At 46.1% G+C, this 27926-nt stretch overlaps 1 protein-coding gene across 3 annotated transcripts in view; it reads left to right on the top strand.

The window, feature by feature from the left end:
* Positions 1–26157, top strand: part of tlk2 (tousled-like kinase 2) — a 174372-nt gene extending 148215 nt beyond the window's left edge. For all 3 annotated transcript variants that reach the window (XM_078223694.1, XM_078223695.1, XM_078223696.1), the window contains 4 exons: positions 65–203; positions 7775–7886; positions 10175–10282; positions 25575–26157. In XM_078223694.1, coding sequence (XP_078079820.1) covers positions 65–203; positions 7775–7886; positions 10175–10282; positions 25575–25742 — 527 coding nt within the window. In that variant the 3' untranslated portion in view covers positions 25743–26157. The remainder of the gene's footprint in view (positions 1–64; positions 204–7774; positions 7887–10174; positions 10283–25574) is intronic.
* The last annotated feature ends 1769 nt before the right edge of the window (positions 26158–27926 follow it).

Here is a 27926-nt window from a genome sequence, read left to right as displayed (position 1 = left end):
TGCGGTCATTAGTTTTCTTGTTGGCTGCAAAGCACTTCTTGATTAAATTTTTATGCTTTCGCAGGTAACATTCTCCTGGTGAATGGAACAGCGTGTGGAGAAATAAAGATCACAGACTTTGGGTTATCTAAAATCATGGATGATGACAGCTACAATTCAGTAGATGGGATGGAACTCACGTCGCAGGGAGCAGGCACTTACTGGTGAGATCACCCCACAAGCTGCTCGCTGGCTCCTCGGGTGTTTCCAGCTGACGTGGCATAAACTGAAATCCAGGCTAAATTGAGTGTGAAGTTTAGATGTGCTAATTTAATACTTGTATTACAATGTCACCTTGTTGCATGTTGCAGCTACATTCATACAACACTGTCGGGAATCTTCCTGTACAGCCAGAACTGTGGCACCTGGACAGGAATTGATTCTATTGATACCATAGCAAGCTGAAGCAATAGAAGCGCCTTTACCATAATAAAATGTCCAGAGGCATTTCATAAGAACATTATAAAATAAAATATGACATCAAGCCATACAAGATAATGTAAGGTCCAAACGTTTGGTCAAAGAGGTAGATTTTAAAGAGCCTCTTAAAGGAGGAAAGATAGGTAGAGGTACATAGGGAGGGAATTCTGGAGCTTGGGGCCAACCCAAATCAAGGCACAGCCACTGATGGTGGAGCAATTAAAATGGGGGATCATAGAATACCTGCAGTGCAGAAGGAGGCCATTCGGCCCATCGAGCCTGCACCAACAACAATTCCACCCATGCCCTATCCCCGTAACCCGTCTAATCCCCCTGACACTAAGGATCAATTTAGCATGGCCAATCAACCTAACCCACACACCTTTGGATGCTCGAGGGGCCAGGACTAGATGTGCACAGATGTCTTGGAGGATTGTGAGACAGCAAGAGATTGGAGATGGAGAGGGGCAAGTCCATGGCAGGATTTGAAAACCAGAATGAGAACTTTAAAATCAAGACATTGCTTGAATGGGAGTATAACATTTCAGTGAGAACAGAGGAGATGGGTGAACAGGACTTGGTGAGAGTTAAGACATTAGGAGTAGAGTTTTGGATTAGGTTTTTAGGAAGTAGATGGTGGAGTCCATCCAGGAGTGTGTTGGAATAGTCAAGTCCAGAGGTAACAAATGCATGAATCAGGGTTTCAGCAGCAGGTGATCTGAGATAAGTGAAGTCAGGCAATGTTGCAAAGATAGAAGTAGGTGCGAATGTGTGGTCAGAAGCTCATCTTGTGATCAAATGTGACAGCAAGGTTGTGAATGTACTGCAGACTGTTGCCAGAGAGCGGGATGGAACCGGTGGTCTGGGAATGGATTTTGGAGTGGGGGACTGAAAACCATGTCTTCAACCGTCCCAATATTTAATTGGAGGATGTTTTCAACTCATCCAGTACTGGATGTCAGACAAGCCATCTGATAATTAAGCAATGATGGAGGAGTCAAGTGGGGCGATGTTGAGGGAGGGCTGGATGTTATCAGCATACATGTGAAAATTAACTGTTTTTGGAGCCAAGGATAGATCCTCGGAGAATGCCAGAGGTAACAGTGTGAGAAGTGATACTTAAAGTTTAAAGTTTATTTATTAATGTCACAAATAGGCTTACGTTAACACTGCAAGGAAGTTACTGTGAAAATCCCCCGGTCGCCACATTCCGGCACCTGTTTGGGTACACTGAGGGAGAATTTAGCATGGCCAATGCACCTAACCAATACATCTTTCCGCCTGTGGGAGGAAACTGGAGCACCCAGAGGAAACCCACGCAGACACGAGGAGAACATGCAGATCCCACACAGATAGTGACCCAAACCGGGGATTACACCCAAGTCCCTGGAGCTGTGAGGCAGCAGTGCTAACCACTGTGCCACCGAAAAGAATGGAACCAGATAATAAACAGTTCCGTCCAGCTAGCTGACAGTAGAGAAATACTGGAGGATAGCCTGGTAAAAGGCTGCAGATAGGTCAAGAAGGACAAGGAGAGGTCACTTTGCTTTGTCAGAGTTAGAATCATAAAATCCCTACAATGCAGAAGGAGGCCATTTGGCCCAGCGACCCTGCACCAACACCAATCCCACCAGACCCTATCCCTGTAACCCCAAGTATTTACCCTGCTCGTCCCCTTGATAATGAGGGACAATTTAGCATGGCTAATCAACCTAACCCGCAAATCTTTGGACTGTGGGAGGAAACCGGAGCACCCGGAGGAAACCCACGCAGACACTGGGAGAATGTGCAAACTCCACACAGACAGTTACCCGAGGTTGGAATCAAACCCGGATTCCTGGAGCTGTGAGGCAGCAGTGCTAACCACTGTGTCGCCCCATTACATTGGATGTCGTCTGTGACTTCAGTAATAGCTGTTTCGGCACTGTGGCCTGGGTAGAATTCTGATCAGAGAGATTTGAATGTGGAGTTCAGGGAAAGACGGGCACAAATTCGGGCAGCAGCAATACATTCAAGTACATTGAAGGGAAAGGGGAGATGGGGGAAATAGTTTGCAAGAATGGTGCGGTCGAGGATTATTTTTTGAGGGGAAGGGGTATGACAGCAGAAGTAAAGGAGAGAGGGATGGCGTCTGAAGAGTGAGAAACATTGACAATATCGCCTAACTTGGGGACCAGGAGCAGAGGTTTGGTTATCAGCAGTTTATTGGGAGTAAGATCAAGGGAGCTGGAGGTGGGTCTGATAGACAAGAGCTGTCAAGCTGAACTGTTCTGAAGCACAGAAGGTTAATTAATTCCATATTGATATTGAGATTAGGTTTGCTAATCATTATAAAAACTTCATTTGGCTGTGGTTTGCTGTGAACCACACTTTACTAACATGGATTCTAAGTGTTTTTATGCAATGGTGTGCACCGGTCACACTTGTAATCAGCGCAGAATCATTTTCCAATAGCTGAAGAGTTATTGGCTCATGCACGTCATCAATGATGGAATGCATAGCCAGATGGGTTCCTTTCACCAATGTTACAACAAAAGTGAAGAGATTCCCTTCAGTCAGCATAAAAATTGTATATGTTAGCAGGTGGATCCCAGGTTACCTGGAAGCCAATGCAATGCATCTTCTCCATCCTGGTCAATAGTTGTTACCATTTTTTAACTGAATAGATAGGTCCTGAGAAACTAGGAGAACCTTCTCGAGCTGTGGCTTGTGATGCTAATGATGGAAGAAATGAAATATGACAAGACACTTCTTCCCACCTGTTTATAACAAGAAGCAAAGTTCCTGCTGCATATACAGAATTAGGAATCTTCTACAGAAACATAAAAGATAGGAACACGAGGAGATCATTTGGCCTTTCAAGCCTGCTCTGCCATTCATCACGATCATGGCTGATTGTCCAACTCAATAGCCTAATCCTGTTTTCTCCCCATAGTGGCACGGTGGCACAATGGTTAGCACTGCTGCCTCACAGCGCCAGGGTCTTGGGTTCAATTCCCGGCTTGGGTCACTGTGCAGAATTTGCACATTCTCCCCGTGTCCATGTGGGTTTCATCCGGGTGGTCCGGTTTCCTCCCACACTCCAAAGATGTGCAGATTAGGTGCATTAGCCATGCTCAATTGCCCCTTAGTGTCCCGGGATGCCTAGGTTCGAGAGATTAGCAGGTTGAATAGGTTATGGGGATAGGGCCTAGATGGGATTGTTGCCGGTGCAGACTCGAAGAGCTGAATGGCCTCCTTCTGCATTGTAGGGATTCTATGAACCTTTGATCCCATTCACTCCAAGTGCTATATCTAGCTGCCTCTTGAATACATTCAATAATACATTCTATTGCGCAGCCCTCGTAAAATGTCTGCAATGACAGTGTTCTGCTGCATGCATTATTGCCAGCAGAAGAGTCACGCATGTTGAAGGGGAAGGTCTTTCTGACCTTGTGGGACGATCGCGCTGAGATTTGAGCTGTGTGCTGCATTGATGATGTATCCTTGAGACAAATCCATTTGCATCTAACAGTAAATTGCTGAAGATAAAATTCAAAATCATCCCAGGATAAGCATTGTTTAGACTGTGAGTTAGTCATTTTTACCAGTGCTTTGTCTTGAGATTGTCTGTCCTTTGTGCCTCCTGCAGACGAGTTCTAGGACTCACCACCCTGTGCGTGCACAAGGTTTTCCTGATTTCACTTCTGATTTTTCGGTTGTGACCCCTCGTTCTGGGCTCCCCAACCGGCAGAAATAATTTCTCTCTACCTGTCCTATCTACTTCCCTTGACATCTTGAAAACTTTGAAAACGCCCTTAACCTTCACAATTCCCATGAATACAATCTTTGTTTGTGTAATATCTACTGCTCCTCTGTGTCCCGGTATCATTCCCTCCAAGGCCGCTATATCCATCGTAGGTACCCTGAACTAATCAAGGTACTTCAGGTGTGGTCTACCCAGAGCTTTGTAACATAATTTCTACACCTTGTATTCTAGCTCTTTGGATTTAATGCCAGTATTCATAATCTTTTTAATTGTTTCCTGTATTTGCTCATTAAGTTTTAATCATCTCTGTATCTGGACTTCCAAGTTGCTTTGAATTTTCACTGTTTCTAACTTTTCACCATTTAGAAAGTGCCCTATAAATCTGTTTGCTACAGTTTTTTCCATTAGCCTATCAAACCCATAACCTCAACCACCTGGAAGGACAAGGACAGTAGATGCATGGGAACATCACTGCCTGCATGTTCCCCTGCATGTTCTCCTCCATGCCACTTACAATCCTGACTTGGGACTATGTCTCCGTTCCCTCACTTTCACTGGGTCAAAATCCTGGAACTCCCTTCTGAACAGCACTGCGGAAGTATCCACACCCCATGGACTGCAGCGGTTCACCACCACCTTCTTGAGGGCAATAAAAATGCAGGCCTAGCCAGCGATGCCCATGTCCCATGAAAATAATTTTTAAAAACTATATATATAATCCTAGGCCTCCATAAATATTTCTTACAGTATGTCTTTGGCAAATTTGGATTTACAGCTTTTAATCCATCATCTGAATCATCAATAAATAGTTAATAATTGGTGTCCTTGCAAGAGACCACTGGCCACATCCTGCCAGTTAGAATACCTACTATAATCATCCTTACTCTTATCTCCTCCCGCTCAGCCAGTTTCCTAACCAAGTCAATGATTTGCAGCCTTCCCATAATCTTCAACGCTAGCTAGCAGCTCTGTATGAGGGACTTTATTAAATGCTTTCTGAAAGCCCACATAGATAACATCATTATCATTCTACTGTCCATTTTAGTCACTTCTTCAAAAAAGTCAATCAAGTTCATCAGGCATGACCTACAAATCCATGCTGCCTCTCTCCACTCTGCAGGAAGTTTTCAAGGTATTCAATCACCCGATCCCTAATATATAGACTCTAGTAATTTCTCAACAACAGATGTTAGGCTAACTGGTCTGTAATTGCCACTCTCCCTCTCTTAAGTAGCACAATGGCAAGTACAATTTTCCAATCCAAAGGAACAATTACTGTATTAAGAGAACTTTGGAACATTTCTAGTTAGGAGATCTGCAGTGTTCTCATTTTCTTCCTTTACAATCCAGGAGGGGTGGGGACCATCTGTCTGGTTCTCAGAGTTAGTCACCCTTTAACGCCATTATTTAATTTCATTACTGCTGTTCTACTTACCAAAATTCCTAACCCTGATTCAATATTAGTCTCCTTGGCGTGTCTGGCATGCTGACCTCATCCTCAACTTAAATACTGATTCTAAGTAATTATTTAACGAGTCTGTTATTTCCTTATTTTCGTTAACAGTATCATTGTTATCTGTTCTAAGGGGCCCATCGAGCTCCTGGCCACCCTCTTTTTTCCCGAATGTAATTGTTTTGTTTTTAAATGTGCTGACTTTGATTTTTCTGATATCCTGATCTGCAGGAATCTACATTCAGTCCACAGGATTTATATTAACGAAGTGAGTCTCACAAGGCAGTGAGGTTCACAACATGAAATTTAAACTCCCACCACCTCCACTCCCAAGGTTGCATACAGTTACCTGCTGCTACAGCAGCCTGGAAAGTCTAACCTTGTGTTCCTTTTGACTTTTCAATCAATCAACTCATTTTACTTCACTGAGTTGAACAGCAGTGTGGGTCACTTGACAGCAAGTGAAGGCTACAAGAGGATTGCATCTACAAAAAGTATTTTCCTTTCAATTTATTTGACATATTTTGAGTGAAGCAAAGCATGGTGATTAATCTGGCGTAAAGGTTTGTTTTGGCAATCCCATTAAAATAAACTACGTGTAATCCGGAAACCTAAAGAGCAGAACTTTGCAAGCCTTTGTAGAATTCACAAGTGTGAAAAAGGTCAAAAGTGCACCTTGTGTGTGAAATTGCCATGTGGTTCTTAGAATTTAGTCCATTTCAGTCCATTCATCTGTGGTTTTGGCTCAAAGTTACCCATTTCTATCAATAATCTTTGCCACACCATGGGCCAGAGAGAAATGCAGGATGGTGATGTGCCTTTGTCAGGGCCCTATTGTAACTGACCACTAGGAGGCATTGCCATGCTTGCTGCTGACTTGTATCACTGTTGTACCTTAGTGAAGATACTGGCTTAAAGAGCTTGGATGTAAGTGAGATTATGGTTCTGAAGCAATCCAACCTCCTGAAAGCTGCAGGTGTTACTTCCCTGAGTTCAAATGGCACAAAAACTGAATAGTTGGGTCTTTGGGATGACTGTGTCATTATTCCAAGCACCTGATGCAAGGCCAGCAGGTGTGTTTTGGATCAAGAATGCTGTAAGAGCAAATTGTCCCTTTGTGATGACTCTATGCGCATTGGTCATTGGTGTTGGAACCAACTCTATTTAACAGAATTGTGACCACCCAGTTATAGACCATTTTCCCCCTCCTGGGAAATGACATTTCTACACCTTGTTCTCTGCTAGTTCCCAGTCCCTCAAAATCAGGGATCTGAAATAATGTAGATATTTCCAATTGATAGGATTGCTTGAAGATAAGTGAATGTATGTTTTTTGAGTGCAGTGGATGGGGTGCCTGGCATATGTTTTGTGCAGATGATATGCATATGTTTGGGCAGAGTGTGGGTACAAGTTGTAGGCAACATGAGAGTTTTATGTGTGGGTGCTGTATGCAGAATGCAGATTGTGCATATTGGGGCAGAGTAGATAAGGTAAAGTCGCCATAGGCTGCTATCCCTTTTTGAGGGGGAGAGCTGACTGGTGGCGATTTAACCCAAGGATCACCACACCTCAGGCGAGGGGCAAAATTAAGAAGGTGGGGCCTTCATGAATAACCTCAGCCGGTAGAGGAATTGCACCCGCACTGTTGGCAATGCTCTGCATCACGAATCAGTCATGCAGCCAACTATGCTAAACCTTGTTGAACTGCTGCAGTCCCTGAAGTGTAGATGCACCCGCGTTACTGTTAGGGAGGGAGTTTAATCTAGCAACAGTGAAGGAACGGCAATATATTCCCAAGTTAGGATAGTGAGTGACTTAGAAGGGGACCTCCAGGTGGTGATGTTCCCAGATATCTGCTGTTTTTGTCCTTCTCGATTGTAGTGGTTGTGAGTTTGGAAGGTGCTGCCTAAGGAACCTTCATATTTTCTGCAATGCATCTTGTAGATGGAATGCATTGCTGCCAGTGCTGTCGGTGGTGGAGGGATTTATTGTAGACTAAAAAACCAGCATGGAAAAACAATGAGACCTGGTGCTTACCAGCATGTCTAGTATTTATGTCACTGATATAGAACTTTTGGAGCTGAATATTTTAACATCTTTCTCTTGCTTTTTAGGTATTTGCCTCCTGAATGTTTTGTGGTTGGGAAAGAACCTCCTAAGATTTCCAATAAGGTAGATGTATGGTCTGTAGGAGTTATCTTCTATCAGTGTCTCTATGGACGCAAGGTAATTTCTGGTTTCTGCATTTTTAAAAAAAAAACTTACCTTTTACACACATTTGTTTTAATTTCCACTGTGTTTTGCAAAGTTGACATGACCAGCCTCCTTTGCTGTGTCCAGTTCTGAGGTTGTGAGAGGGTTTATATGAATTTGAATCTTTTCACTTTTTTTCCACCCTTGTGGGCAGCATGTTGGGATAGTGGTTAGCATTGCTGTCTCACAGCACCAGGGATCCGGGTTCGATTCCCAGCTTGGGTCACTGTATATGCGGAATCTGCACGTTCTCCCCGTGTCTGCGTGGGTTTTCCCACGCAGACACTCTGGTTCCCTCCCATGGTCCAAAGATGTGAGGGCTAGGTGAATTGGCCATGCTAAATTCTCCCTCAGCGTACCCAAACAGGTGCCAGACTAGGGGATTTTCATAGTAACTTCATTGCAATGTTAATGCTAATGTGTGCCTATTTGTGACACTAATAAACTTTAGCTTTAAACCTTCCTCCCCTCATGGCAAGGGAAGGAGGAAATGTGTTGAGGATGGCATGAGAGGGAGTGGTCACATCAGAGGGGTACATGAAATTGGTTAAGTATGGCAAAATGGCAGGGTAATTGTTTAAAACAACTTTTATCCAAAAGCAATTCTTTGTGATAAAAATGAAGAGTCACTAGAATGGAATGAAAAAGTTTTGGGAAAGATATCAGGTGTTTTAAAAGAATACATCAGTATTGATTCTATAAACGGAGAAGATTTGAGCAGTCTGTACCCTTCAGAGTTTCTACACAGTCTAACTCCAATGGGCCTGCGACTGCACAAATCTAAACTCAAGTAAGGAGCAGTTACAATAACTTGAATCCTAAACGAGGACTCTTGTTGTATAACAGGTAGATTTCAAAGAAATAGAGTGATTATTCCTCGAACACATCAGATGTAAACCTGCCTTTTCAACCTGGTAGAAACCCAATTTGACTTTCAAATTCTATGATTGTAAAAAAATCACACGTTTTTGGATAGCCTTGCATAGCTTTTTTCCAAAGTGAGGAAGCTTTGATTCCATGGCAAAAGAATAGCTAGATTTCCTGTATTTAAAGAAGTCCTGTTGCAATAAAGAGACTAATTTGACCATAAATGATATGCGGGTTACCGCTAGTGAAATGTGTCAGCCTAGATACTTGCTCAGTTGATCAGTCACAGATCAAAGCAGTTGACACACTGGCCATTACGAGGAACAAAAGAAAATACAGCACAGGAACAGGCCCTTTGGCCCTCCAAGCCTGTGCTAATCCTGATGCCCTAACTAAACTAAAAAAAAAGCTTCTGCCCATACTCGGTCCATATCCCTCTATTCCCTCCCTATTGATATACCCATCCAAATGTCTCTTAAATGTTGCCAATGTGCCTGCTTCCACCACCTCCTCTGGCATCGTGTTCTAGGCACCCACCACCCTGAGTGAAAAACTTCCCCCATACATCTCTCTCAAACTTTCCTCCTTTCATTTTGAACCTGTGCCCCCTTGTAATTGACAATTCCACCCTTGGAAAACAGAACTCCCAATTTCTTGGTTACTTTGTATATTCAGCTTTACTAACAGATTCAGTGAGAACATCTAGTGACAGAACTTCCCTCTTAAACAGATGTTCCTAGAAAATGTAGGTCTCCTTAATATTTGATTCCGGTGAAATTTGGAGTCATGCCAGAGTTTGCAAAGTATGCTGGGTTCTGGAAGGAGCAGACATGGATGAACTGGGAGAAGTGAAATTTGCCATTTTGGGAGGGTATTATCTGGCTCTTGAACAATGTTAGTCTGTTGGTCCCTTTCTTGTGCGAGGCTCTTTCTCTATATGAAACCAATAGTCCTGGGGACTCTCCAATCTGGAAGATTGGGTGAGAAGGCAGATGAACCAAGGAGGATCTCTGGGGAAGATGCCAGTGTAAAGTTAAATGGGTTTTATGAACAGCGAATGCTTGTAGCTCTCTTATTAACCTTTTACTGGTGTCAATGTTAATTTGTAAAGACAAAATGGTAGAGATATATCAATCTCTCCTGGACCATCCAGAACTGCTTGAATCTGGTCCAGTCACGTTTTCTGAAGTTTGGGAAGCTGAGGGTTCTGTCACTTTGAGCTTGTGCCATGTTTATAGACTATTGTGAAGTTGTACATTGTTCACATGTATAAAAACAAGGGGGGAAGTACTTTGAAAATGCTTTCATTTTTGAGCCTTGTGTTCATACGCCATTGACTGCTTGCTGCTGTTTTTATTTCTGACATGCTTCACTTTTTCCCCTCCATTCCTTAGCCATTTGGTCACAACCAGTCCCAACAGGACATCCTTCAGGAAAACACAATTCTGAAAGCTACGGAAGTGCAGTTCCCCCAGAAGCCAGTGAACAGTGCAGAAGCAAAGGTGAGGCAGTCCAGCCAGAGTGCATATGAGAAAAACAAAGTCTTGTTAATGTGGAATTGCCTAACACTGCGACTCGCCAAATACATTGGATCCTGCTATAATGCCACCGCTAGAACAAAGAATTCTCTATAATATGCCGTGGACCCAAAATGTTCTTTTTCAGTATCTTCAGTGCAAAGGCAAAATTAGACCGAGCTTGGTGCTCCAAACAGAATATCACAATGAGTAAAGTATCTGTCTCATTCTACAATAGTTGATCTTTTTAGTGTTTTTATAATATATCCACTGTAAAAGATGAATAGCAAAGTTTAACATTTTCTGACAAGATTGTCATGCGCATTTTGAAGTTTAACTTCTTTTCATAACTTTATTTAATAGCAATTTAAATTGCACAGATTGGATAACAGTGTGCACCAAAGGCTTTGGTCTTTGTAGCTTTCAGTTGATTGTTGGGATCCTCCTGGTCACTGTAGCTCAGCTATTCATTTGGGTATGTTTGCTGATCCACTGAGGAGCCTGTGTTTGAGGCTGTTGGGGCGAATGTGAAAATGCCAAACAGTATTTTTTCTCAATCATGTTATGTCAGCACCCAAATCACTTGTTTCTATTGTGGCAAGCTTTCTTGGAATACAGCACCTTTGTCTTCACACTTATTAATTTCCACTCTGCCTTGATGATTCATGGAACCCTTGTAAATTGAAGGGAGAAATGTCCCAGAGTAAGTCCTGCGCATGTGACTGGTCCAAACTGCTCAGCATATGTGAGTGAACCAATTGGAGATCAGTCAACAGGAATGCCTTGGGCATTCAAACTTCTCACTTATTAATGAGTGTTAGCTCATGTTGAAAGAGATAGTTATGTATCTTGGAACACTAGAATAGAATTGTTTCAAGTATCTGCCTCCCAGTTGCTTTTCATTGTTCCTAGATTTTGATTGCCAGACAGACAATGCAATCAAATATTTAAATAAAACATAAAATGGTGGCCAGGCAGTGTCAGTGTAGAAAGCGCAGTAAGAGTTTTAGCAACACCAGGTTAAAGTCCAACAGGTTTATTTGGTAGCAAATACCATTAGCTTTCGGAGCACTGCTCCTTCGTCAGATGGAGTGGAAATCTGCTCTCAAACAGGGCACAGAGACACAAAATCAAGTTACAGAATACTGATTTAGAATGCGAATCCCTACAGCCAACCAGATCTTGTACAAAGCAACAGAGTTGACTTTTCAGCACAATGACCTTTCTTCAGATTGTGAACGCACTTCAGATTTATGTCACTGCTTAAAGTTGTCTTCCTGAAGGGAGAATGGACACACAATATGACCCAGCTGTGTATAGAACATAGAACAGTACAGCACAGAACAGGCCCTTCGGCCCACGATGTTGTGCCGAGCTTTATCTGAAACCAAGATCAAGCTATCCCACTCCCTATCATCCTGGTGTGCTCCATGTGCCTATCCAATAACCACTTAAATGTTCCTAAAGTGTCTGACTCCACTATCACTGCAGGCAGTCGATTCCACACCCCAACCACTCTCTGCGTAAAGAACCTACCTCTGATATCCTTCCTATATCTCCCACCACGAACCCTATAGTTATGCCCCCTTGTAATAGCTCCATCCACCCGAGGAAATAGTCTTTGAACATTCACTCTATCTATCCCCTTCATCATTTTATAAACCTCTATTAAGTCTCCCCTCAGCCTTCTCCGCTCCAGAGAGAACAGCCCTAGCTCCCTCAACCTTTCCTCATAAGACCTACCCTCCAAACCAGGCAGCATCCTGGTAAATCTCCTCTGCACTCTTTCCAGCGCTTCCACATCCTTCTTGTAGTGAGGTGACCAGAACTGCACACAATATTCCAAATGTGGTCTCACCAAGGCCCTGTACAGTTGCAGCATAACCCCACGGCTCTTAAACTCCAACCCCCTGTTAATAAAAGCTAACACACCATAGGCCTTCTTCACAGCTCTATCCACTTGAGTGGCAACCTTTAGAGATCTGTGGATATGGACCCCAAGATCTCTCTGTTCCTCCACAGTCTTCAGAACCCTACCTTTGACCCTGTAATCCACATTTAAATTAGTCCTACCAAAATGAATCACCTCACATTTATCAGGGTTAAACTCCATTTGCCATTTTTCAGCCCAGCTTTGCATCCTATCTATGTCTCTTTGCAGCCTACAACAGCCCTCCACCTCATCCACTACTCCACCAATCTTGGTGTCATCAGCAAATTTACTGATCCACCCTTCAGCCCCCTCCTCTAAGTCATTAATAAAAATCACAAAGAGCAGAGGACCAAGCACTGATCCCTGCGGCACTCCGCTAGCAACCTGCCTCCAATCCGAAAATTTTCCATCCACCACCACCCTCTGTCTTCGATCAGACAGCCAGTTACCTATCCAATCGGCCAACTTTCCCTCTATCCCACACCTCCTCACTTTCATCATAAGCCGACCATGGGGGACCTTATCAAACGCCTTACTAAAATCCATGTATATGACATCAACTGCCCTACCTTCATCAACACACTTAGTTACCACCTCAAAAAATTCTATCAAATTTGTGAGGCACGACTTGCCCTTCACGAATCCGTGTTGACTATCCCGGATTAATCCGCATCTTTCTAAATGGTCGTAAATCCCATCCCTAAGGACCTTTTCCATTAATTTACCAACCACCGAAGTAAGACTAACCGGTCTATAATTACCAGGGTCATTTCTATTCCCTTTCTTAAACAGAGGAACAACATTTGCCATTCTCCAGTCCTCTGGCACTATCCCCGTGGACAGCAAGGACCCAAAGATCAAAGCCAAAGGCTCTGCAATCTCATCCCTTGCCTCCCAAAGAATCCTAGGATATATTTCATCAGGCCCAGGGGACTGATCGACCTTCAGTTTATTCAAAACTGCCAGGACATCCTCCCTCCGAACATCTATTTCCTCCAGCCTATTCGCCTGTAACACCTTCTCTTCCTCAAAAAGATGGCCCCTCTCCTTGGTGAACACTGAAGAAAAGTATTCATTCATCACCTCGCCTATCTCTACTGACTCCATACATAAGTTCCCACTACTGTCCTTGACCGGCCCTAACCTCACCCTGGTCATTCTTTTATTCCTCACATAAGAATAAAAAGCCTTGGGGTTTTCCTTGATCCGACCCGCCAAGGACTTCTCATGGAAGTCACTACAATAAAAACATCCATAATTAAATATATGGAGACTCAATTCTAATTGTTGTGTTGGCAGTGTATGGGGATGACACTGATTTTGTCAGGATATTTGTGTTTCTGATGCTTGGCGCAGAACGTAATGGAAAATTCTTGGTCCAGTATCCAGTTAATCTTGACACAGTTTGATAATCAGCAGGATCTAATGACTAAAATAAGCAAAATACTGCAGATGCTGGAATCTGAAACAAGAACCGAGGAAGCCAGAAACACTCCTCATGTCTGCCAGCATCTATCAGGGGAGAAACGCAGTTAATTTTTCGAGTCCGGACCCTTCAACGGAACTAAAAGGAGGGAGAGTATTAGAGCAAAAGAAACTGCAATGAGAAGTAGCAACTTTAAGAACAAACAGCAGTTGGCCTGTTGGGGGAAGAGGGTGTTTTGCATAGAGGCATTCCATGTATACAGTATATGGGAGAACCCTTAAGAGTATTGATAGGCAAAGGGATCTGGGTGTACAGGTACACAGGTCACTGAAAGTGGCAATGCAGGTGGAGAAGGTAGTCAAGGAGGCATGCGGCATGCTTGCTTTCATCGGCCGGGGTATTAAGTTTAAAAATTGGCAAGTCATGTTGCCGCTTTATAGAACCTTAGTTAGGCCGCACTTGGAATATAGTGTTCAATTCTGGTCGCCACACTACCAGAAGGATGTGGAGGCTTTGGAGCGGGTACAGAAAAGATTTACCAGGATGTTGCTTGGTATGGAGGGCATTAGCTATGAGAAGAGGTTGGAGAAACTTGGTTTGTTCTCACTGGAGCGACGGAGGTTGAGGGGAGACCTGATAGAAGTCTACAAGATTATGAGAGGCATGGACAGGGTGGATAGTCAGAAGCTTTTTCCCAGGGTGGAAGAGTCAATTACTAGGGGGCATAGGTTTAAGGTGCGAGGGGCAAGGTTTAAAGGAGATGTACGAGGCAGATGTTTTACACAGAGAGTAGTGGGTGCCTGGAATTCGTTGCCGGGGGAGGTATGGAAGCGGATACGGTAGTGACTTTTAAGGGGCGTCTTGACAAGTACATGAATAAGATGGGAATAGACAGATATGGTCCCTGGAAGGGTAGGGGGTTTTAGTTAAGTCGGGCAGCATGGTCGGTGCAGGCTTGGTGGGCCGAAGGGCCTGTTCCTGTGCTGTAATTTTCTTTGTTCTTTATGTATGGAGTATAAAAAGGCAAGAGAAGAAATGGGTGGTTTAAGCTGGAGGAGAAAGATCAAAATCTAAAGGTGCCGAACTTAGCGTTGAGTCCCGAGGGCTGCACCATGCCCAACTGGAAGACGAGATGCTGCTCCTCCAGCTTGTGCCGGGTTTCACTGGAGCATTGCAACAGGCCTTGGCCTTGGCCTGTTGCAATGCTCCAGTCGACTTGTAGGCATTGGAAATGGTGCTGAGTTAATATATAAAACATTGTGAAGGTTGGGATCATGCTTGCAGACTGAGCAAAGGTGTTCTGCAAAGCAGTCACCCAGTCTATGTTTAGTCTCCCCGATGTAAAGGAGACCGCATTGGGAGCAGCGAATACAATAAATCAAATTGAAGGAAGTGCAAGTGAAACACTACTTAACCTGAAAGGAGTGCTTGGGGCCTTCAATGGTGTGGAGGAAGGAGGTAAAGTGTTACACCTTCTGCGATTCCGAGGGAAGTGGAGTTGGGCGTGTGAGATGGTGTGTGAGGTGACGGTGCATTTAGTGGTGGCATCATGCTGGACCTGGCGGATGATTCTTTGACTGCAGAGGCTGATGGGGTGAAAAGTGGGGACAAGAGGGACCAGATCATGGCTGAGAGAGAGAGAGGAAGGGATAAGGGCAGAGGTGCAGGAACTGATTGAATGCCCTGTGGGAGGGAAAGCTTGGTTAAGGAAAAAAGCAAACATGTCAAAGCACCATTTTCAATGGTGGCATCATCAGAACAAATGCAATGGAGGTGGAGAAACTGGAAGAATGGGATGGAGTCCTTACAGGGAGCAGGGTGAGAGGAGTTGTAGTCAAGGCACAGTGGTTAGCACTGCTGCTTCACAGCTCCAGGGACCTGGGTTCGATTCCCGGCTTGGGTCACTGTCTGTGTGGAGTTTGCACATTCTTCCTGTGTCTGCGTGGGTTTCCTCCGGGTGCTCCGGTTTCCTCCCACAGTCCAAAGATGTGCGGGTTAGGTTAATTGGCCATGCTAAATTGCCCCTTAGTGTCCCGGGATGCGTAGGTTAGAGGGATTAGCGGGTAAATATGTGGGGATAGGGCCTGGGTGGGATTGTGGTCGATGCAGACTCGATGGGCCAAATGGCCTCTTTCTGCACTGTAGGGTTTCTATGATTCTAAGATTTCTATGAAATAAACCTGTTGGACTTTAACCTGGTGTTGTGAGACTTCTTACTGATTGAAGTCCCCAGCCACGATGAATAAGGCCTTGGGATGTTTCGCCTCAAGGCTATTTGTGACGGTGTATATTTCATCCAGCACAGTCTTCACGTCCGCATGGGATGGGATGTAAGCTGTTGTCAGGATAACTCCACGGAAGGTAGTAGGGGCGGCATTTTAGCATCAGGTATTCTAGGTCCAGGGAGCAGAAACTTGCCATGTAGCTATGTCTGGGCACCATGAGGTGTTGATTAGAAGGCAGACCCCATCTCCCCTAGTCTTGCCTGAGGCCGCTGTACAGTCCATTTGGTGGATTGAGAAGCCCTCTGGCTGTAGGGCACAGTCCGGTGAAGTAGGTGTGAGCCATGTCTCCGTGAAACAGAGTACGCAGCAGTCCCTCAGTTTTCTTTCTTCAGAAAGTGAGTCTGGCTTTAAGTTCGTCTAGCTTGTTTTCCAGAGATTGGACATTTGGCAAGGAGTAAACTAGAGAGGGGGTCTTGGGACCGTTTGGTTCACTCTCACCTGAAGGCCTGCATGTTTCCCGCACTTCCTGGAGTGACTGCTTCTTTTCAAGCCTGGGGGACGGTGAGAGTGGTTTGCAGTATTAAGGGTATAGGTGAGTTCAATGAGGTTCTTCGCTCTGGTCGGTGTGTGGTTGGAAGATCTGTTGCCTTGTTTGTGGTTCCTGCGTCAGTAGATGGATCTGCACAGTTGGGCGTTCCGGGTCACTGTCGGGCTGCGGTTTGTCTTCACAGTTCGGATGATGCCCAGACCACGCTCCGGCATGGACCGGTCGTGAGCTGGTAAGTGGGTGACATCCCTGGGGTCATGGTCACGGATGAGCCAATGTCCGGGTCCATGTGTTGGGGTCCGCTGGGTCACTGCCAGGTTGGGGTCTTCCAATGGAAGTCTGAGGACCTCTAGACCTGCCAGTAAATTTAAAAGCGCAGTGTTAGTGATTTTTAAGCATTGGAAGTTGATTTTTAGGAGTGTGGAGCGACTGTAGTAGGGGGAGGTAATTGGGGCCTGCAGGAGGTCGCACCTCTCCGGGTCTTGGGGGTTGGTGGGGTGGAGGCTCCAGCTCCAGACTTCCTGGTCTGGCCATCGGGGTCGGTGAAAGGTGGGGAGGAGAATACGCCGGCCCCGGAGATGCAAGTCTGGCCAGTGGAGACCAGCAGAGTTAAGGCCTCGGCTTTGGTGGCGTTTTCCTGGTCGCTGGGACTTTTCAGAGTGAAGGCCCTGCCTTCCAGAGCGTTTTCCTGCGCACTGGGTAGGGAAGGCCCCAGCTCTGGGGTTGCAGCGCCGGCTGCAGGTCACACATGGGCGGCTGGTCTGGGTCAATTTCAGGTCAGGTGTCTCCAGGGTCCGAAGGATTGCCCCTAATCTGCAAGGGATTGAATTAGAGCATTGTTAGAGAGTTTAAAAGAGTTAGAATGAAGTTTTAGAAGCATAGAACAAGAGTAAAAGATAGAATTAGAAGGTATGCTGGGCACAGCTTGCAAGAAGTCGTCTCCCTCCACTGCCATCTTGACGACTGCTTTTGCATTTTACTGTTCTTTTATTACTATCCTTGTTTCTCTTTTCCTAGTTTCTCTTTAGCGGATCCAACCATGATGCCACAACTATGGCTGTTCCTGCTTTCCCTATCTGTTCTGCAGGGAAATGGCCACAGGAGATTCCTACACTGCCTGCCTAGTCCTCTTACTCTGCCCAGTGGTCACCCATTCCCTTTCTACCTGTGGAGTCTTAGGCTGCGATGTGACCACCTCTCTCTATGTGCTACTCACCATACTCGCATCTTTGTGGATGCTCCACAGCGTCCCCAGCCACCGTTCCAGTCTGAAACCCAGGAGCTGCAGCTGGAGACACTTCCTGCACGCTTGCTAGTCCCGGGCACTGGGAATAATCTCAGATGGAACACAAGGAGCAGACCATGGCTTTGAGCTCTCCTGCCATGGCTTACCCCTTTAAATTAAACCTTTTGAATAAATTACTCCAGGGCCCTTCTTTCATGATCCTCATTACTACAGAATGTACAACTATAAACCACAAAAAGACCTTTCTTTGTGTTGCCGCGAGCCAGTGGTGCAGACTGAAAGTGAGAAGTGAATTAGCACAAAAGCATAAAGCTTGCCAACACTCTTCACCCACACCAGATGCATGACATCAACCTGTTGGAGACAAAGTACATATAGTCCATTATGCTTGAGAGATGTGGCCCATTTAATCAGTTTTAATGCAGGGAGAACGCGCAGTCAATTTGCACATAGGGTCCCACAAAAATAATTGGATTAATAACCAAACAATCTGTTTTCTAGTGGAATAAAAACAGAAAATGCTGGATAAATCAGCAGGTCTGGCAGCATTAGTGAAGAATTAACATTTTGAGTGTGACTTCTTCAGAGTTAAAGAGAGGAGAAATGTGATGTGTACTGTCACAATCCATCACATTTACTCCTCCCTTGAACCCTGAAGAAGAGTCATACTGACTGAAGACATTAACTGTTTCTCTCTCCACAGATGCGACTAGACCTGCTGAGTTTATCCACATTTTTGAGTTTTTATTTCAGTTTTCCAGCATCTGCAGTACTTTGCTTTAATTTTACTGTTTTTGTGGTGAAATCATCATAGAATCATAGAAACCCTACAGCACAGAAAGAGGCCATTCGGCCCATCGAGTCTGCACCGACCACAATCCCACCCAACCCTACCCCCATATCCCTACATATTTACCCACTAATCCCTCTAACGTACACTTCTCAGGACACTAAGGGCAAATTTAGCATGGCCAATTAACCTAACCCGCACATCTTTGGACTGTGGGAGGAAACCGGAGCACCCGGAGGAAACCCACGCAGACACAGGGAGAATGTGCAAACTCCACACAGACAGTGACCCAAGCCGGGAATTGAACCCGGGTCCCTGGAGCTGTGAAGCAGCAGTGCTAACCACTGTGCTACCGTGCCGCCTTTTGGAGCGCTGCTCTTTCGTCAGATGGAGTGACGAAGGAGCAGCGCTCCGAAAGCTAATGGCTTTTGCTACCAAATAAACCTGTTGGACTTTAACCTGGTGTTGTTAAAACTCTTACTGTGTTTCAAAACAGGATAAGGAGTCTAACAACATCCGGTTAAAGTCCAACAGGTTTATTTGGTAGCAAACGCCACTAGCTTTCGGAGCGCTGCTTCCTCAGTTCGAAGGAGCAGCGCTCCGAAAGCTAGTGGCGTTTGCTACCAAATAAACCTGTTGGACTTTAACCGAGTGTTGTTAGACTCCTTACTGTGTTTACCCCAGTCCAACGCTGGCATTTCCACATCATTTCAAAACAGGGCCATGGGATCTTATTAATCAAAAGGTTTATCATTTGTTTTGTTTAGCTGGAATAGGTGCAATGTGTATACCTGTTCTTTCTGTAGATAACAGTGCACACACATATGCCACACTGCAAGCCCAACTGACAATCTTAAATTGGTTGTCAAATTAATTTTTAGCACACTGAAGATTATTTAGCAGCTGTTGGACACTTTTGAGTTTTGTAAGCACAAGCTAGTTGGGTATGCACTGTACCTTGTCCATGGCAAACAGAGGAAAGGGCGTGCTGTTTGATGTGATCCGCCAGTCTTTGGGATGGATGTACGGCCTACGTACTAGTATCACACCAGCACTGGCTCGCTGGTTCATTCCTCAGGACAATGCCTTCACCAATCAGCGCCAAGCTGCCTGGTTTAAATTTTCAAACAATGCTTGGCAGTTAAGTGTCAGTCACCATCAACTGGTGCATGCTCCACAGCAATGCTTCGGCCAATCTGAATCCTCTTGCCAACAAATCAGCACTCTTTTCTCGTACAGTATAAAGTTGTTGTTTTGCCTGACATTGGTATTCTTGCGATTGTCCTGGTGAGTACAAGATGAAAAATTTCGACAATGTCTTTTTTTAACAATACTAAAGTTCTGTACTACGATACAAATACTTATTTACTCTTTGTACTCAAATCCTCTGGTAATAAAGGCACATACCATTTGCCTTCCTAATTACATGCTGCACCTGTATGTTGGATTTCAGTGACTTATGGTCATGAAGGGTCCCTTTGGACTTCAATACTTCCCAATCTCGCATCATTTAAGAAATACTTTGCATTTCAGTCTTTCCTCTCAAAGTGGATAACTTCACATGGGGCGGCACGGTAGCACAGTGGTTAGCACTGCTGCTTCACAGCTCCAGGGTCCCGGGTTCGATTCCCGGCTCGGGTCACTGTCTGTGTGGAGTTTGCACATTCTCCTCGTGTTTGCGTGGGTTTCCTCCGGGTGCTCCGGTTTCCTCCCACAGTCCAAAGATGTGCGGGTTAGGTTGATTGGCCAGGTTAAAATTGCCCCTGAGATGCGTAGGTTAGAGGGATTAGCGGGTAAATATGTGGGGGTAGGGCCTGGGTGGGATTGTGGTCAGTGCGGACTCGATGGGCCGAATGGCCTCCTTCTGCACTGTAGGGTTTCTATGATTTCTATGATTTTTCCACATTATATTCCATCTACCATGTTCTTGCCACTCCCATGATCTGTCCAAATCCTCTTGAAGCCTCCTTGCACACTCCTCACATTGCCACCTGCCTTTGTGATATCAGGAAACTTGAAACTATTACATTTAGTCCCCACGTCCAGACGATTGATATGGAGTGAGTAGCTGCTGCCAAGTACAAATCCTGTCCCCATCCTCTCCCTCGCCCCATCCTCTCCCTCTCCCTCGCCCCATCCTCTCCCTCTCCCTCGCCCCATCCTCTCCCTCTCCCTCGCCCCATCCTCTCCCTCGCCCCATCCTCTCCCTCTCCCTCGCCCCATCCTCTCCCTCTCCCTCGCCCCATCCTCTCCCTCTCCCTCGCCCCATCCTCTCCCTCTCCCTCGCCCCATCCTCTCCCTCTCCCTCGCCCCATCCTCTCCCTCTCCCTCGCCCCATCCTCTCCCTCTCCCCATCCTCTCCCTCTCCCTCGCCCCATCCTCTCCCTCGCCCCATCCTCTCCCTCTCCCTCGCCCCATCCTCTCCCTCTCCCTCGCCCCATCCTCTCCCTCTCCCTCGCCCCATCCTCTCCCTCGCCCCATCCTCTCCCTCTCCCTCGCCCCATCCTCTCCCTCTCCCTCGCCCCATCCTCTCCCTCTCCCTCGCCCCATCCTCTCCCTCTCCCTCGCCCCATCCTCTCCCTCTCCCTCGCCCCATCCTCTCCCTCTCCCTCGCCCCATCCTCTCCCTCGCCCCATCCTCTCCCTCTCCCTCGCCCCATCCTCTCCCTCTCCCTCGCCCCATCCTCTCCCTCTCCCTCGCCCCATCCTCTCCCTCTCCCTCGCCCCATCCTCTCCCTCTCCCTCGCCCCATCCTCTCCCTCTCCCTCGCCCCATCCTCTCCCTCGCCCCATCCTCTCCCTCGCCCCATCCTCTCCCTCTCCCCATCCTCTCCCTCTCCCCATCCTCTCCCTCTCCCCATCCTCTCCCTCTCCCCATCCTCTCCCTCTCCCCATCCTCTCCCTCTCCCCATCCTCTCCCTCTCCCCATCCTCTCCCTCTCCCCATCCTCTCCCTCTCCCCATCCTCTCCCCCTCAACCCATCCCCTCCCCCTCAACCCATCCCCTCCCCCTCAACCCATCCCCTCCCCCTCAACCCATCCCCTCCCCCTCAACCCATCCCCTCCCCCTCAACCCATCCCCTCCCCCTCAACCCATCCCCTCCCCCTCAACCCATCCCCTCCCCCTCAACCCATCCCCTCCCCCTCAACCCATCCCCTCCCCCTCAACCCATCCCCTCCCCCTCAACCCATCCCCTCCCCCTCAACCCATCCCCTCCCCCTCAACCCATCCCCTCCCCCTCAACCCATCCCCTCCCCCTCAACCCATCCACTCCCCCTCAACCCATCCACTCCCCCTCAACCCATCCACTCCCTCTCTGCCTCGCCCCGCCCTCCCCCCTCACCTCGGTCTCGCCCCGCCCTCCCCGGTCTCGCCCCGACCAGCCAAGATTTTGCATGCCAAGCGAAGCAATATTTGAAAAGAGACAAAGTGCTGTTACAGTCGCAGTTGGTGTTATAACTGGGCAAGAGGATCCCAGAAAGGGACCCTATCTCAAATGATCATAACCGTTATTTTTTTTCATTTTATGAAACATGGGAGAGAAAAAGTCACAGGACTGCTAATTAGTTTTTATCAGCAGAAGAAAACATTTATTAAACATTTTGAAAAATTGATTAAAATACAATACTGCTCTATTCTTCCTTTAGCTTAACACTCGCACACGATTTCAGGTTAATACAGATGAGAAAATATGTTTGAACTACAATCATCGCATTGGCACACAAAGTCAACAATGATGGATTTCTGCTCAGAAATCCCCTCAGATGATTGTCATGGAGTCACAGAGGTTTACAGCATGGAAACAGGCCTTTCGGCCCAACTTGTCCATGCCACCCTTTTTTTTTAAACCCCGAAGCTCATCCCAATTGCCCGCATTTGACCCATATCCCTCTATACTCATCTTATCCATGTAACTATCTAAATGTTTTTTAAAAGACAAAATTGTACCCGCCTCTACTACTGCCTCTGGCAGCTTGTTCCAGACATTCACCATCCTCTGTGTGAAAAAATTGCCCCTCTGGACCCTTTTGTATCTCTCCCCTCTCACAAAGAACAGTACAGCGCAGGAAACAGGCCCTTCGGCCCTCCAAGCCTGTGCCCCTCCTTGGTCCAACTAGACCAATCGTTTGTATCCCTCCATTCCCAGGCTGCTCATGTGACTATCCAGGTAAGTCTTAAACGATGTCAGCGTGCCTGCCTCCACCACCCTACTTGGCAGCGCATTCCAGGCCCCCACCACCCTCTGTGTAAAAAACGTCCCTCTGATATCCGAGTTATACTTCGCCCCTCTCAGCTTGAGCCCGTGACCCCTCGTGATCGTCACCTCCGACCTGGGAAAAAGCTTCGCACTGTTCACCCTATCTATACCCTTCATAATCTTGTACACCTCTATTAGATCTCCCCTCATTCTCCGTCTTTCCAAGGAGAACAACCCCAGTCTACCCAATCTCTCCTCATAGCTAAGACCCTCCATACCAGGCAACATCCTGGTAAACCTTCTCTGCACTCTCTTTAACGCCTCCACGTCCTTCTGGTAGTGCGGCGACCAGAACTGGACGCAGTACTCCAAATGTGGCCTAACCAGCGTTCTATACAGCTGCATCATCAGACTCCAGCTTTTATACTCTATACCCCGTCCTATAAAGGCAAGCATACCATATGCCTTCTTCACCACCTTCTCCACCTGTGTTGCCACCTTCAAGGATTTGTGGACTTGCACACCTAGGTCCCTCTGTGTTTCTATACTCCTGATGACTCTGCCATTTATTGTATAACTCCTCCCTACATTATTTCTTCCAAAATGCATCACTTCGGATTAAACTCCATCTGCCACCTCTCCGCCCAATTTTCCAGCCTATCTATATCCTGCTGTATTGCCCGACAATGCTCTTCGCTATCCGCAAGTCCAGCCATCTTCGTGTCATCCGCAAACTTGCTGATTACACCAGTTACACCTTCTTCCAAATCATTTATATCACAAATAGCAGAGGTCCCAGTACAGAGCCCTGCGGAACACCACTGGTCCACAGACCTCCAACCGGAAAAAGACCCTTCGACCACTACCCTCTGTCTCCTATGGCCTTAAACCTATGCCCTCTAGTTTTAGATACCCCTACCTTTGGGAAAAGAATTCATCTTAAATTGAACTCCCAGAAATGGGCTTTAAAATCTTCACTCATAACAAAATATTCACTGAGTGAACTACGCTCCAAAATCCGGTTCGCATTTTCCAAAAGACCTTGTGGTCCAGTGCTTCTGCTCCACTTTTAGCAGTGATTCCGTGCCAGGAGATTTGGACCAGCTCTTTGTAACTTGGAAACATAGAAACCCTACAGTGCAGAAGGAGGTCATTCAGCCCACCGAGTCTGCACGGACAATAATCCCATCCCAGGTCCTATCCCCACAACCCCACACATTTACAATCCCCCTAACCTACACATCCCGGGACACTATGGGCAATTTATCATGGCCAATCAACGTAACCCGCACATCTTTGGACTGTGGGAGGAAACTGGAGCACCCGGAGGAAACCCACGCAGACACGAGGAGAATGTGCAAACTCCACACAGACTGTCACCCAAGTCGGGAATCGAGCCCAGGTCTCTGGAGCTGTGAAGCAGCAGTGCTAACCACTGTGCTACCCACCACCCACTGCCTTAAAGATTACACTCTTACACCACTTCTTAAGATCTCAGTCACTACTGTTCACAGACAGTAATAAAACAAATACTAGAGTTACTTTAAGCCTTTTTCTAGTAGTTCTCATCAATCGATATACATAGAATCCCTACAGTGCAGAAGGAGGCCATTCGGCCATCGAGTCTGCACCCACAACAATCCCACCCAGGCCCTATCCTTGTAATCCCACATAATCCCCCTGACACTAAGGGGAAATCCCACCCAGACCTGTTCCCTGTAACCCCAAGTATTTACCCTGCTAATCCCCCTAATCTACACATCTTGGGACACTAAGGCGCAATTTATCATGGCCAATCAACCTAACCCACACATCTTTGGACTGTGGGAGGAATCCGGAGCACCCGGAGGAAAGCCACGCAGACACTGGGAGAACGTGCAAACTCCACACAGACAGTGACCCAAGCCGGGATTCGAACCCAGGTCCCTGGAGCTGTGACCTAAAAAGAGGGCAGCAGTGCTAACCACTGTGCCACTATGCCGCCCACGACATGTCTCAACTTTTCCTGGTTCTCAGAAAAGAAGTCTGTTCTCCCAATTTCAGGCTTCCTGAAATTGTCTTATTGCAGCTCTCTGGATCTCTGCACCTTCCTCTAGTTCCTTACCAGTGTTTTCAGGATCGCTAGACCTTCCATTCGTTTCCTACTAGTGTTCCCTTGGCAACTTTAGTTGGCTGTTTGAACCATTACTTAATTTAAGCAACTTCAAGCAGACCCGAGAGACCCAGCCGATGTCTCTTCCAGTCTCCAACTCAACTAACTAGATTTTGCTACAGATTTCCGCACAAAGGGAGCTGTCTGCTCCTCCCACAGGTTGCTAGGCAATTATCAGGAGTCTGTATTCTGAAGTTCTGAAACATGATAAGAGTCTCAGCTGGATGTTAAAATGAAGGCTGCACACAGGCAAATGTTTGCTCAACCTGAAAACTAACCACAGCTTCCTTGCGAGCACAGAAACATTAAATTAAACCTACCTTAGCTACATCTTATTTCCAAGGTTCACCCATACAAATATAAATCTCTTAAAACTAACTCTGGTTTCCTAACAGTGCAGAGAGGTGGTACCAAATGGATAGTTTTCCGAGATGATGAGATGCAGTGAATGTCTTCCTCCGCACTGTAACATCCTGAGTCCATTTTGTACTTGCGTTTTCCTTTGGAACAATTCCAAATGGTTTGCTCGGATAAAATGACGACGGGTATTCGTGTACATCTCCAAGTTCCTCATTTGGACAATGAGCAAAACCATACCTTTCAGTTCCCCAGGTATTGAATATAATAATTCCCTTCAGGGAAATAATGTTTCCGTCTTGGTGATTTGGACTTGCTCCCTTGTCACTACCAAGGTAATCAGATACTTGTCAATTATTTGAGAATTCTGTATTTTCACGGCACTTTTTCTCTTTTCTGCTGCAGGCCTTCATCCGACGCTGTCTGGCGTATCGTAAAGAGGACCGGATAGATGTTCAGCAACTTGCCAGTGACCCATACTTGATGCCTCATATTAGAAAATCAGTGTCCAGCACCAGCCCAGGTGTGATTGCATCAACCTCTGGATCATCTAATAACAACAGTTCAAACTGAACATGCAGACTATCCGCAGAGAGGGTACATTCAAGAAAAGGAGTACAGAATCCGTACTGGTGATATCCTGATTTGTACCAGGTGTTTTCTCCGTGTCTGTCCACCCATGGGGAAGAACGTCCCCCACTGATTCTCCGAAGCGAGATGGACAGAGACTGCGATGCTCCAGGCTGGAAGCGAGCAGGCGATGACAGAGGCTGCGAATCACGGACCATGACTGATGGCTGCTAATGAAAAGGACAGTGATCAGAATCTGCATCCTTCTCCCATGTCCCTTGGCTGTAGCCCAGACACGACCTTGGACCGAAAGTGGCTGAGTGCTGGAAGAGTAAACAAGATGGGTGTTTGTTTTTTAAAATGCTTTTAACCTCCCCACGACCCCCACCCCAACCCGCAAATAAAATCTGAAGTGGTGACATCTGTTTCAAATGGAGCACAAATATCAGACTGGGGACTTGGACGTTCCAAAGTTTTAGAGGCTGCCAGTTGGTGGTAGTGGTGTTCTTTATGAATTTGTTATAGACACAGTCCAGTTGGTCTTAAAAAGAAATTGGACCTTTCCTCTGCCTCCTCCCATAAACCACCCCCCCCTCCCCCCCATATCTTACAACCCAGATTCCTGACCGTTTATTTTCTGCTCTGCTTTCTGACTCTGTTTCCACACTACTTGTTCTTGCACTGTTCCTGCTGTCCCTTAACATGTTGCTCATTTTCTGCTCTGCTGGATGTAGATTGAGACACAGACGACACTAAGGCTTTGAAAAACCTGCCACAGGAACAAAAAAATTTGGTTTGACATTTGGGCTTTTTTTTTTCAGCCTTTTCTTTGCTCCATCCTAGCGATGACTTATTTATTTTTTTAATCCCTCTTCCTTGTCCTCCCCAAACCAGGCATTTAAGTCAGCTTTTAACTGGATCTTACTTTCCAACGGTGTTCTGCTTTTAACTGGATCATACTTTCCAAAAGTTTAGTTGCCACTGCCCGTTTGATGACTGAGTTACAGTCCAATACCTGTGATCCGCCGTGGGTTTCCATCCTTTTTTTTATTTTTGGAAAAGTAGCTGAAAATATTCATTGGCAAAATGCAGTGTCTGGCTTCCACGTCACTGGTTTTGTTTCCACCTTTTCAGGGCGGAGTGTTGGCTTTATACATCAATGGTTGAAGTTCAGTTTTTTTAAAAAGACGGAGTTGAGAAGTTTAGCATCGCTCATATCAGCAATTATTGACGTGCTGATTGGGCCACATCTTGTCCCTGTGCAGAATGAGGGACCGACCGCTCATTGTTGTGGAAGCAAATGACCAGTTCGCCTGCCAACTGCTGATCCCTAACCTGTTGATCAGTGCTGGGTGAAACCATGCTGACTTCCACCCTGTGTCAGTGGTTGGATGCAGTCAGTCAAATGCAGTTAAAAGCACGCCACCCCGAGGGGATGTTTGATCTTCTGGATAAGCAGAATCCATTTCTGAACACTTTCCCAAATATAATGCTGAATGTTCCTTTTTAGTTTTGAGTTTGTGAGGGAAAACTAGTATCAACACATGTGGCGTTTTATTGCTTTTTTTAAAAAAAGGGTACATTTCTCATTGCGCCGGAGTAAAATTCAGATTAAATGAGGCAATCTCTGGTACCAGAAACTGGTATCAGAGTTTTACAGCACCAAAGAAGCCATTTGGCCCGTCATGCCGGTGCTGCCCCAGTTTCTTTTGTTGGGTGAATAAATCCTTTGAGTAGTTTTGAATTAAATGATTATCATGTTTGCTTTTACACAAGTAGAAAGAGGACTCCATGTTTGCAAGATGCATTATATCCATCCTGTTTCTGTTGAGTGCAGGTATTGATTGTCAGTCAAGCTGGTCTCAGCCTGAACATGAATGATCCGAATCCTTTTCTGGGAGAGTGGTCTTGCTCCTGAACTCTCACTAGATGCATGTGCACGAAATATAGCCGACAGCAGTGACAAATTGTGCACTTGCATCTGAAGAGTGTTGACCCAGAGTGGGGAGGGACGCCACTCTTAATCATGTACGTGCTCCTGCTCTCTCTCTGCACTCTTGTGTACTCCCTTTATCCTAAACTTTCCCCCTCTCTTTCCCTATCTTAACCCTCCCCCTCTCTCACTTGCGCGAGTATGCACTCTTACAGTGACTCTCGTTAAGTACGACATTACTGTTGCTTTTCCAC

The sequence above is a fragment of the Mustelus asterias genome, chromosome 11 (genome assembly GCF_964213995.1).
Source record: "Mustelus asterias chromosome 11, sMusAst1.hap1.1, whole genome shotgun sequence".
Taxonomy (NCBI): domain Eukaryota; kingdom Metazoa; phylum Chordata; class Chondrichthyes; order Carcharhiniformes; family Triakidae; genus Mustelus; species Mustelus asterias.
Note: the sequence above shows the minus strand (reverse complement) of the source record. Positions and strands in the feature narration are given on the sequence as shown.